We start from the raw sequence: 13941 nt of genomic DNA, 5'->3' as shown, positions 1-13941 counted from the left end.
GTTTCTTGTTTTATCATTTAAAAATTATCATAATTTTCATATTTCATCTTCAGCTATAGTAAACTAATATGTAACTTACCAGAACACAAAAAGATTTATCATTGTTTCTAGAGGTAGATACTTTGCAGCACCTTTCACAGACCAGATTGATTTATGATTAATATAAATGCTGAGGTGCCGAATGGTTAATGAAACAACCTGCTGCTATAGTATTCCAGTTCAAGGTCAGGAATTTTTCATGACTCCCTAATTTTTAAAACTATTTTCATTGACAAAACTACAAATTCATTATATTTTGTCAACAAAAATCTTCCTATCTGTCTGAAAATGTCAGTCCCCATCCTCACCAACCTGTCATCTCTATTGTGGACATAAATCCTCAGCAGAGCGTTTAAATCAATTAGATGCAGCAAAGTTGCAAAGGAAGAGTTGGATAACTTACCTTTATAAAAACGGTTGAAGATTTAGACCATATTCTTACCTGAAATCCAGAGTCGTGGAGAACGTTTAGATTGTTCCAATTTTATATAAAACATTGAGCAAATCTTAGCAACAATTATAAGTAAATCTTTGGTAGTGGAAGAAATGAGCTGATTATGCTAATACAGAAATTGAGCAAAGAATTGGCTAACATCGTAGATAATTTTTTTTCTTTTTGAATGATACATTCGACTATAAACTTTTTAAGAATCACGTTACAAATTAATGCATGGCTTTATCAGACCATCATCTGCACTATTGAGATAAGAGTTTGAGATTTAAATTATTGATACATTTTGGTTTTATTGTTTTCTGACTCAGATTTCAACTCTGTTTTAAATCTTATTGTATTAAGTTTCATCTGTGAGGCATATCTGAAAAAAATCATCTCTCTTATCTTTATAGGTGTCTATCACATTGAGTGTAGCATTTCAATACTTAAACACACTTCAAAGAACCCATATGAGGGGGGTTGCTGACAATTTTGCTTTAAACAAGTACTTAACTGAATAGATCTAGTAATGCACCTGGGCTCTAAAGAACACATGAGAAATATTAAAAAAAAAGTGGGAAAACTAAATATTTCTGATGATGTAATGTTCAGTAAACAAAAAAGGATAAATTAATACTGGTGATAAAAAATACAAAGGTCCTACAAGTACAGATTGCAGAGGAGCTAACTGCAGCTACATGTTCCAATATGACAAATTAGAGAAAGGCCTGACCTTGACTCATCTGTTTGTTGAAAAATACCTTTGATCCTCTTACTATGAACATTTCATCTTGAATCTTGTTATTACCTTTTATGAGTTGAGAGACAACCATTATAACTTGTTAATTTCCTTCTATGTTTTCAGTTAATTCTATTTTAAAATTTATACTAATTATTCCTTTTCATATCATACTACATTAAACTTTGTTTTCTTACTAAATTATTCTAATTGTTATATATAATTATTCATTTGTTTGTTCTGTTCTAAAGTGGGGGAGAGTTGCTACTGTCATGTGAATATTGAAAAATATAGGTAATGTTATCTTGAATATGTTTAGAGATGATAACAGAGACTCACTCCTGCTTGTAGAGCAGAATACAGCTGGAGATCTGAAGCTCAGACAAGCAGTCTCAATAAATGTTTTATCTGTGCATACTTTTGAATCCTACAATCTTGGCTCAATGGCTTTTTTGATTATATTCTATTAAATAGAATATAAATTAAAAAATGGTATCATTTAAATCAACTAATTTTGTAAAATCAGTATGTAATGTTCAAAATACATTTGAAATTTAAAATTATATGCACAGCATAGTTACACTTCTTAGTCATACTGTAAATGTTATCATTAATGACTAAGAAGTGTAACTATGCTGTGCATATAATTTTAAATTTCAAATGTATTTTGAACATTACATACTGATTTTACAAAATTCTCAGGTTCCATATTGTCTGAATGATATACTGTAAATGTTATCATTAATATCATTCAGACAATATGGAACCTGAGAATTTGTTGTAATGAGCACCCACCTACATACATACATTCTTCAAATACTCTCTTGATCTATACATACAGTTAACATAGTTTATTCATGATTTCTAGAAACATTTCTATTTATAAGCTAATACTTTGTCATTTAAATTTAAAACTATTTAATCTTGTTTGTCCAAATTTGTTCTTTGTTACTTGTTCATTCTTCCCAGTTGGCATTTCATTTTCTTTGTCATCTTTGTTTCAGAATCTTTCAAGAGTTATTTATTTTATTTAAGAGTTATCTTTATTTCAAAGAAACCTTTCTTTAAAATGTTGGCTTATCCAAACTTTTCATTTGGTTCATGTTATGTATTGAAATTATTTATTAGTTCCACCACTTACACTTGTGTGTTAATAGGGTAAATTCATGTGTGCAGTTTGAATGACAAAATTTTGTTCATTTTTTGATAATATATATATATATATAATTTACTTATGGTACTTGTTAATTAAAATACAGTCCTATGCAATTTGACAGCCCACTGTACTTAAAATTTGGGATAAATATTGAATTTTAGATTGGCTTTATGTTCTATTCAAATGAAATCAGAATATTGAAACCAAGTTTGTCTGTCTTTACATTGTTGCAATAATGTCAATGCAACCCGATATAATCAATGGACTATATTGGTCTACATTAACATTTAATTATTAATAGTATATTAAGCAATTTGGCCTAGAGATAAATTGTCAAGAGATGGTGTCTAACACTTAATAATAATTTGAATGTGCCCAATGCCAACCTCTAGGCCAAATTATTTAACATTAATTATTAATAATAGCATTAATATACCCCAATATAATCTGGAAATCATTTGGGTTTAATCTAATAGTCAGGTTTATGGATGTTTCTGTTAGATGAAAATTAGTACTTGTGTCCCTGGCTCATGTTTTGGTAAAATTAAATTTTAAACCATTCCAAAAATTCTAATGTTATTTAATGCATGGCCACTAATAATTTGCCATCTGACAGCTATAAATATTTATGAATGACAATGTTGTCTTAGTTTACTATTTAAGTTTAGAAATAAATTTGCTCTTAACCTTTAGTTTATATTGAGATAATTTAGTTGTATGATATTGATAGAATGACTCCTTAATGCTGCATGATCAAAATTGTTATTTTGTAGTTAATTCCTAAATTTGCAAAAGTGAAATAAATTAAGTCAAAACACAATGTGATTTATGTCTATTTTCTGCAAAACCATATTTCTACTAAAAAACTATTTTACAGATTAAAATTCACACTTTAATTTTGCTTGGTAATAATGAAAAATATTGTCTGTCTAGAAACTGCTTTACAATTAAAAACACTTCATCTGGCCAATTTCATTTGCTTTCATATTTTTAAAAACATGGTTTGATTAACTTTGTTTAGTCACATCATCATCACTAAAGTTATTTTAGAGAATTTCAATTTGACATAATTTTATTGGCAAGAATCTGGCAGGATTAATAGCAATGTCCAAGTGAAATTTAAATGCTGACAAAGCATCCTGAGCATCTCATTACTGTATTTCTATTTTTAGTACATCATCATACTGTACTAAAAATACAAAATTTAGAAAAAGATATTAAGTATATTTTTGTTGTACAGTACATAAATGATGAGAACTAACTTTTGAATTTGCACAATGAAAGCTTTTGATTGCTTTTTAAAAAAATTTCTTACAATTATGCTTAACCTGGTTTTTATATTCTAAGCCAATTTGTGTGTAAATGATATAGGGAAAAGTTAAATTTTAATTACAGTGGACATCTGCACAATGTATCCAGTGGTGCAAAACTGAGTATTGTTGCTCAAAATACTATTTGCATGGGATATTTTATATGTAAATTGGCTAATTAGTGCCAAATATTGAGCTATTTATTAATACAATTTTTTAAAGTATCACCATAACCTTATTTTTTAAGTATAAATTATACTATAAAAAGTAATAAAATGATGTAAAAATGATAAATTATATTATTTCTGGGAATTTTAATTAGCCTTAAATTTTGAACTGCTAAAGTTCAAAAATCCTAAATTAAAGATTAAAATTCATAACTTGACAATACTATATCATTGGCCTAGTTCATAAACCTTGTATCTCTAAAATATCTTTAAAATCAGTTTTTGATGCCTTCTGTAAAGAGAAGTACTGTACCTCATTTGTGGCAATGAATTTTTGGAAATTTGCCTAAAATGCTGATCTTTGCTTACTGTGGTAGTCACTTTTACTTTCCCAGCTGTTACATATTCATAACAGCTGGGAAAGTAAAAGCAAGAGAAAGTATTGGAATCAAGTCAAATTTATCTGTCTTAAAACTTGGAGATGTTTTTTTTTTTTTTTGTCTATTTCTTTTAATATCTCAGGATAGGGTAATGATTAAATTAAGAAACAAAATTTGGCATGGTAGCTTTTGTATAAGGGCATTAGCATTATTAAATTTTGGTGGTTAAAAGTTGAAGGTGTTGGAAGATGGGGATTGTGTCATTTCTGGAGTGGTGTTGGACTTGAGTAAAATCGTCATTAACATTTACAGTTTTTGTAAAACTTAGCTCTACCCTCAAAATTATTATTATAAAATGGCATGAAGCTTAATGTAAGTTTTTTTATAAGAAATAAAATTATTTTTTGTGTGATGCCATGTTATGAGATTTTATTATAGTTTATAAAAGTTAACTAAAATTTTAAAACAGTTGGGAAAGTTACACAACTTGTTACTGGATTTTTTTTGTTACTATTAATTTCTTTTTGTGATAATGAACTTACAATGTTTGTACACAATGCTGTATTAAATGAAGCAAGTCAAAAAGCACTTCAGTTCATTGCTGTTTATATGTTATCTTAATATTTTAAATTTCTTCCTAGTTACAATATTTAATGTTTGATTGTTCATTTCTGTATACAATGTTAAATATTTTGATTCTAATAAACGAAAGATACTATTGAACTTACTGTAGTTCATTTTGCTTAAGAATCATTAAATAATCAATCATCAAATCAGAAATAGTCACTTCTGCATTATAAAATGTGTCATTGGTCCATTTATACAATCACACATTAGTCAAAAAATCATCAACTATCAATATGTATGTTGGCTAAAAGTAAAAATCATTAAGATTGTCCAAGAGCTAAAAGTGATACTGAAAATCTTTCAGTATCACTTTTAGCTCTTGGAGATGTTTGAATTTGTCTCCACTGATTGTGAGCCTCTGTAAAGCCACAGGAGCATTGTTTGACACTCTTTTGCAACCTCTGCACAAAACAAGATTTTCCCACTAATCTGAAAATGAATCTTTTTGATCAACTGATCACATCATATCTTAAAGTACACACATCGGTAAAACATGGATCACCTGCTCATTTGCCTGAATGGATGTTACAAAGCCTAAACCATGAGTTCTTAAAAAATCATGTTGAATGTAAGGAACATGAAAAGAATTTGGCTTTTGACATGCACTTTCTATTACAGGAATGTAGTCAGCTGGACAATATATTGACTGAATTTTCAATCTCTTCTCAATGCAAGCATGGACAGAATCTACTTCCATTTGTGTATGGCCTTTCACAAAGTACTTCTGTGTTCAATGCTCTCATTATTCATTCTAGCAAATTGCAAGTGCTGTTGCTAAAGTGGAGTTTCTGTTTTGACTTGCATAGCCATTGCCCCATGAGATCATCTTTTTGGTAGTGGGAGTCAAATACTTGCAAATGCAATCCATAACAATAGTTGAGTATTCATTGCTAGTCACTCCCATCTTCATGCCGTAAGTAGAAGTCAATATCTTGTGTAATAACATTGCCACAATTTTTCCTTTTACAGTTTCATTTTATAATAGTGCATTAAAATCTTTGATAATGGCAACATTAAACAAGAATATATGAGTATTGTGCCTAAACAATGGAATATTAAATTTATTCCATTGAATGATATACAATGGAATAAACACTATTTATTTATTTTTAATTTATTATTAATAAAAGTAACCAGATTAAAATATAAATACATAGCAGTGCCAATGATGTTGCAAGGTGTTTTATCGTCAATCATGACTTTCAATTTTAGAAGGTTAAACAGTACTATCCACAGCTCCATTATATCTAGGATGGGAGAGTTGCATGGAGACACTGATGGATTGATATGAACAATGTTCTTCGATCCTCATAGCATTTTACAAGCAAAGTTTGCAAACAGAGGCTCAAAGTTACTATGTATCACTGTTTTAGCTAGTTCTGTTGTATGTTTGTTATGTACTGTACATCATCATAATCACAATGCTCTGCAAGATGGAGGCAGAGCATTCTAGTAGTGGTTCCAATATACAGTATAATAGTTTTGACCCAGTTAGCAGATTTTGTAAGGATATAGCATATACTCCAGATTGCAACAATAGAAACAAGATTGCACTCTATGAAAAAAAGGATCCTATGCAACATGGGCTGGGGTGTTATAGCCAAATTTCTTGAAAACTTAGCAAATACGTAAAGGAGGGAGACCCTTCTTTATGTACATTGTAGACAAATTCCATGCATGTAAGATAGAATATGAATAGCTAGTAATGTTTTTTCATTACTTTTATGTTCTGTTCTCAATGAACAATTTTGCCTGAAGAAGACAATTATATACTGTTGAAAGTACTTGCAAAATAAATGTTTCTATAATGCCAATAGAAAAAGGCAAGTCATACAAGTGTCTAATAGTATTTGGCATGTACAGTTATTTAAATTTTATTGCTAACATGAGTTTTGTGACCACATATGTGTTGTGCCATTTTTATTATGTTGGTACAATAATCTAAAATATGTAACTTGGTGATACAAAGTTTGTGAACTAGGCTGACAATATGCAAGACCACCCACCCATCTATGTGTACTAATGCTTCACCAGTAATAACAGATGTTCATAAGTAGTTAAATTAAGAATTTGTTCATGTTACTTGAATCACATAGCATTATGTGAAAATAATACTAGGTGGAATTCCACAGTATTAGTAATATTTCTACAACATTCTAGTACCAAAAATAAGCCATTATCTACAAATTATTTTAATGAACATTTTAATGATACTTTTATCAATTCACCTAAATTTCTTAAATATTTATTCTAGAATACTTTGTACACAGATTCTAAGAAACTTTGACTATTTGCATTTAATTAATGAATGCAAATTCAAAAATCTTAATCAAGAAATACTTTTCTCTCCTTAAAACCACGATTGGAATAATCAGCAGGATTAGGTCGATCTGTAGGCAGAGGATAATTGGGATCACCCTGAAAGAAAGGAAATTCAAAGTCTAGAAAGATCATTCTAAATTTATGGCAAGATTTAAAATAAATTCTAGATCTATACATTATATATTATAATAAAGTTCATATACCGGCAGAATTGCCTGTTTACTTGTTCTTAGAGCCCATCCATTGTGGCGGGTCCAATCCTGTAAAAGAAAGATTAAATTAGAAGATATTTCTTAAAATTTTTATATAATAATAAATGAATTATGTTATGTCTAATATAGCCTGAAAAATTAAACTGTATTATGTACTACATGTATTAGTAATCAACACAAATAAATAACCTCTCTTATTTCACTCCAATACTGAATACAGTGGGTGATTGATTAACGAACATAATCTGTTCCAAGACTTTGTTCACTATCCAAATTGTTCATAAATCGATTATCAGTTTATCATAGGTTTTTATGGGAATTTGATTAATTCACTCTGGAAACCCCTAAAAATAAAAAAATATATATACTTACTACGTTTATTTATATCTAATAATAAAAATACATATATACACAGTCTTGCATTTTTATTAGTCATGATTTTTTTTCCATTTGTGAGAGTTAAAGAATCTATCTAATGTCAATTACTTTTCTCTCTTCTTAGGATTTTTCAGAACTAATTAATTAGCATTGTAATTGTAGAGATCCCTAAGCCTATTAATCTCAACCTGGTTTGGATGCCATTCTAAGACCGTTGTTCTGACATCCTCCCACTTCTTCAAAAGATGTTTAATAGCAGATATTGGCATTAATCCTTTTTTCAGAAGAAAACATCTCGCTGAGTTTCTTGGTGTTATTCATTCAAGAGTTCTTGGCATTCTTCTGTTGTCAGATCCATTTCAGGTTCTATTATGAGCTCTTCAATGTTCTTTATTTCTCAGATGTGATTTTTGTTACTCCTTTAGCTGCTTGAGTTTTCTCGATTATACTATATCTTTAGTACATAAGATTGAAGTGTGGCCTACTGTAGATCTGTTCAAGCCATACTGCCCAGCAACATCAGACATCATCTGCCCATCACCTTTGCTATTATACTCTCACCTTTCAAAAATAAAGTGCTCGAATGAAGTAAAGATTATTTATTTATGTTGTGTGTGTGATATTCCAGTTAGTTTTATAACTGATGCAAAACTTAACAAGTGCCCATCTGACAGTCTTGTGGATACTATAGAAGAATTGTTTCTTCAGAAAAATAAAAGGCTGGAATTATAAGGCAGAGTTTCAAAGTTCGGAGGAATACTATCCGATCAGTATATACTGGGTTGAGCGTCGATGTCGACGTCTCCTGCACTCCGAAAAGTTCCAAATTGTTGCCTGAAGACAAGGTAAGACCAATCAGTATTCATTATTTTTCATCACTTCTTCTTGTGTTTGTTCTGTTAGTTGTTTGTTGTCCGAACATAAAAATCTTTCACGAAATTGTTCATTAACTGATCACCCACTGTATTACATGAAACAAGTAATTATTTATCGTGACATCGTCACAATGCCAGACTGCAATTTTTTATCATATTTTTAATTTATTTAATTTAAAATATAATTTCTCCACCACAAATTAATAGTGGCTTGTCCCTGTACATCATACTTTTCCTTTAACAATAGAATTGATCAAGCCAGTCATCTAGCTAAAACCTTTCAGGGAAAATTTTTTGAATTGAAATAATGTGACTTCCAGTTTGCATCAGATATATAGTTATAGGGACCTCCTGCCCGAGGTTTCCATATCTGGTCTCGTCTTTCGTCTATCTAACTCCATTTTTTAGATTAAGGAAAGACAGGCAGGTGGACAGCAGTGGGGATTTATAGGTCTACAATTTTTTCAAATTGCAATCCAACAAACATTTTTGGGTTAACCCTTCCCCAGGATTTTCAAAGAAAGAAAATATATATATATAATATTTATATGAACTGCATAATTTAAAATTAAATTAAATTACAAACCAAGTAGATCAACTATTAATAAGATATATAAAAATATTTGAAGCAGCATTTCAGGTGTGAGTAAGTATAAATGAGTATTAAATATAAACATTTTTGAGTTAATTCATAATTTATGGATTTGTTATGAAATCAACCTGAAAACATTTATTATATGTAATATTCAGTGCTCGAATGAAGTAAAGATTATTTATTTATGTTGTGTGTGTGATATTCCAGTTAGTTTTATAACTTTGAACTTGTAATAATGAGAACACATCAATTAAAAGTAAAAATGTAGACATAATTATGAAATTAAGACTACTGTAATACTATGCTCTCAGCTTAAATTTCTGTAGTAGTTATAACTTATTAATTATATTAGTCTGTTTAGAGGAAATATTATTTATAATTTGGTTAACTAGATAAGAAAACAACATTTTCCATGTGTGTGTTGTTAAAATATCCTAATCATGGATGGTAACTCTAAGAGACCAGAACCCTTTGACCTCCAATAATATTTATGGGATATGCTCCAAAATTGAAGGATAAAAATTTTTAAATATTTCATTATCTTCATCAGTCTATAAATAAATTTGAGTTTGTTTCAAGACTGAGCTGCTTTTATTTTATAGAGNCGTGACATCGTCACAATGCCAGACTGCAATTTTTTATCATATTTTTAATTTATTTAATTTAAAATATAATTTCTCCACCACAAATTAATAGTGGCTTGTCCCTGTACATCATACTTTTCCTTTAACAATAGAATTGATCAAGCCAGTCATCTAGCTAAAACCTTTCAGGGAAAATTTTTTGAATTGAAATAATGTGACTTCCAGTTTGCATCAGATATATAGTTATAGGGACCTCCTGCCCGAGGTTTCCATATCTGGTCTCGTCTTTCGTCTATCTAACTCCATTTTTTAGATTAAGGAAAGACAGGCAGGTGGACAGCAGTGGGGATTTATAGGTCTACAATTTTTTCAAATTGCAATCCAACAAACATTTTTGGGTTAACCCTTCCCCAGGATTTTCAAAGAAAGAAAATATATATATATAATATACAGTCAAACCTCTAAATAACGTCCACCGACTTGGCCTTTATTCGGAGATAGACTCTGTTAGAAGTGACCGTTGTTTGGAGGTGGACACTGTTCAGGACGGCAGTTATTTGGAGGTGGATCTTGTACAGAGACGATCGTTGTTTAGAGGTGGACCCTGTTAGAGGTGGCCTTTGTTCGAAAGTTATTTTGTACATAATAAGAAAAGTTCCCGGAAAAAATGTCCGTCGTTTAGAGGTAGCCGTTTTTGGAGATTCGATTATATATATTTTGCGAATGTTAATTTAATTCTTTCAAAAATTTTCGAATTTTCTTAGACTTTTCCTAAGAAATTTTATAAATTTTTTCTTTCTAATTTTTAGGAAAATTTTGTATTTTTACTTTCCCGCTTGTTATATGTAACAGAGGAAAAATATGGCGATCGGACAAAATAATGATTCCCTCCGAAGATTTTTTTTCTTTGACGCAGGGAATCTTGAAACTTGGAAAAATGCAAAAAAAAAAAAAAAAAAATTTGGTAGTTTTTCTGTATGTATGGTTGTAAGTGTGCGTGTGTGTTGGGGGCACGATTTTGTTCATCCACGTTGAAGCTTAAAATTCCTGAGCGCATTGTCGAAATTTTTTGAAATTTTGCAGAGAAATTTGTGTATTAAGGAGATTGATGCTATTAAATTTTGATAGTTAAGGGTCGAGGGGATGGCGAGATAAAGAGGTCATATGTCATATCTCGAGATGGATCGATCTTAATGACGATTTTGCTTGTTTCTTATCCTCAAAATTAAGCCTTTTGCCATTTTATAATAGTTAAAAATATTAAAAGTATTTTTAATAAAATATGATAAAAGATGGCGCTACCAAATGCTGCCGGGAAAGTTGAGCAACTCGTTGCTGGTTTATTTTAGCGAATTTTTATGTTTTCTAGATTCTTCAGGACATTTTCTTTACTTATATATATATATATATTTTTAATATAGTTTTTAGAAATTTTTTGAAGGTTTAAGAATTTATATATATTTATTAAAATTGTGTAAATTTCTTCCAGATATCTCAAGAATTTTTCTGGTTTACCTTTAGATATTTTGGGAATTTTTATTCCTTTAAGTTCTGGTTTTTCTGGATAAATGGGAATTTTTGTTCTTCCAGATTTAATGGAAAGTCCTAGATTGTTCTGTGAAGTTTTAAAAACTTTTTCTTTTGTGCATTTTTCAAAAAGTTTCGAATATTATTTTAACTTATAGAAGGCTTTAATTTCCCCAAAATTCTACAATTTATTAAATATTTTTATAAATATTCTAGAAAAAAATATATTATTTTCAAATTTCTTTGGAGAGATTTAAAACTTTTCTAAATTTTTTTAAAAATTATTTTTTGAGATTTTTAATTCTTAAGATCTGTAATTTATTCTCGATACTTTTGCTAATTTATATTCTTTTAATTTTGAAGGGAATTTTTCTAAACATTTTAACAATTTATTTTCATTTTTACTTTTGCAACTAAAGTATTTAATATCCAATAATAATTATAAGTAATTAAATTCCTATAATATAATTTAAATTTGAATAAATTAACAAACTTCGGTTTAACGCCATTATTTGTTCACCTCTGAAATTCGCATTAAATCGAGTGTGGCGTTAAACTGAATCTCAGATAATGAGAATTGTATTTAGTAACAAGATCCATTTCTGTTTTAAGGAGCTCTGGTAACGAGTTAGCGCTTTATGGGGTGACGCTATTTAGAAGAGCGCTAAATAGAGGTTTTGACTGTATTTATCAGATTAATTTTCAACAGTTTATTAAAAGATTTCTTCACATTTTTACTTTACCGGCTGTTATATAACAGAAGGAAAATATGGCGATCGATCAAAAAATAATCCCCATATTTTTATAGTTTTGGACTCGAGACACCTTAAAACGTCCAGAAATGCAAAAAAAATTCGGGGGTAATTTCTGCATGTTTAGTGTGTGGTGTGTGGCACGATTTTGTTTACCCTGTTTGAAGCTTAATAACTCCTATGCTTTTTATCGAAAATTTCTGAAATTTTGCAAGAAGATTTTTGTATTAGGGGGATTGATTCTGTTAAATTTTGGTGATTAAAGGTCGAAGGTGTGGGGAGATAAAGGAGCCAATCTCCCCACACCTTCGCCAATAGGATCAGATTTAATGACGACTTTGCTCGTTATTGCATTTACAATTGTTTTTATAAAACCCATCCTACCCTCAAAATTAGCTTTTTTCCATTTTATAATAATTAATAATATAAAAAGTTTTTAATAATAAAATCTCAAAACAGATAGCACCACACGCAGTTTTAACTTTTGTTTTGGCGGAAAAGTTACGCAACCATTTCCTGGATTTTTGTTTTTTTAAAAAGATTCTTCACACTTTTTAAAATTTAAATTTAAAAATTAAACTCTTATAAATTTCTCAAGTCTTGTAGGCAATTTTTAAAATCAGTTTTAATAAAGTTTTATTAATGTAAACACTTTATCTGATGTTCAATGTTTGTAAAGTTAAGTACATAAAATTTTCTTTTTTTAAATGTGAAGCTCATTTAAAGTTTTAACTAAAGAATAAATTCATTAGAGTTTATAAAGAAAGGAAAATTAAAAAGGGGGAAAAAAAGAAAAAATGATATGAAAATTAATAAAATGTTAATGAAGCATCCTGACTGGATTCCTGACAGATTACTTGAAGAACCTTCATCACTGAACCTTACTTTTTCATTAAAATTTATGTATTTTAAACAACAGGATTAAATTAATTCTATAACTCAACGATTATTAAAATATTAAAAATCAAATTTTAATCAAAATAATACTCATAAAAATTGATTTAATTTTAATTATTTTATTTTATTTTTCTAATGTATAAAAGATAATTAAACATATTCAAATTGCTTGAATTCTTTCATTACATCCCTTTAAAATATTTAATATATATTTTGTTTAATTAAAATTCACTAATTAGTCTTTTAAGTAAAGTTTTTTTCATCTTCTACTACTTTAAATTAAAGTAGTTGAAGCTAATAATAAAATTTCTCTTGAGAAAAATAATTGTTAAAGTATAAAATAAAATTTAAATATATTTTTTTAAAAGAATTTTTGTGTCTTGATGTTGTTTGATGATTGAGAAAAATTCTTTAAAAATAATCCTTCCACTGAATAATGCACTGTCAATTGTTTGTACCTAAACAAGTAAATTAATTAATTCTGTTACTTAATTATCTAGTTAGAACATGCTTTTTAAATGCCCTAAGATATATCTTCTCAGAGGCCCCTTTCCTAGTAAATAATTATAAATTTAAAAAAAAGTAAGGCCCTAAATTGTAGCTTGCTTAGCTTGTAAGTAACGAACTACTCTTGTGCTGAATAGGCGCTAAATCGAGTGCAAAGTGCTAAATTGAAGTACTTCAGACAACGAGAATAAAATATGTATAATTGTTTGACTTGTTATATGCAATTTAGCGCCAATTTTAGAGGCAAACTAGTTTTAGAGGTTCACTAAATCGAAGTTTAACTGTATATATAATTATATTTCTATCAAATTATAAATTCATAATACTTCTATAAGCGTTTAGAAATTTTTAAAAATTATTTATATATTTACAGTAGGAAATGTCTATAAAAATGGATTTCTCCCCCACATAAACAATAAAATCCAGAACAAATACATAAAA

At 28.9% G+C, this 13941-nt stretch overlaps 1 protein-coding gene across 1 annotated transcript in view; it reads right to left on the bottom strand.

Moving 5' to 3' along the window:
• Nucleotides 1-5992: 5992 nt before the first annotated feature.
• LOC111627355 overlaps nucleotides 5993-13941 on the bottom strand; it is an 11218-nt gene continuing 3269 nt past the window's right edge. The window contains exons 2-3 of the mRNA XM_023370913.1: nucleotides 7377-7433; nucleotides 5993-7269 (exon numbers count right to left, since the gene is read on the bottom strand). Coding sequence (XP_023226681.1) covers nucleotides 7177-7269; nucleotides 7377-7433 — 150 coding nt within the window. The 3' untranslated portion in view covers nucleotides 5993-7176. The remainder of the gene's footprint in view (nucleotides 7270-7376; nucleotides 7434-13941) is intronic.

The sequence above is a fragment of the Centruroides sculpturatus genome, unplaced genomic scaffold (assembly GCF_000671375.1).
Source record: "Centruroides sculpturatus isolate CEXI.00-Female unplaced genomic scaffold, Cexi_2.0 scaffold437, whole genome shotgun sequence".
Taxonomy (NCBI): Eukaryota; Metazoa; Arthropoda; class Arachnida; order Scorpiones; family Buthidae; genus Centruroides; species Centruroides sculpturatus.
Note: the sequence above shows the minus strand (reverse complement) of the source record. Positions and strands in the feature narration are given on the sequence as shown.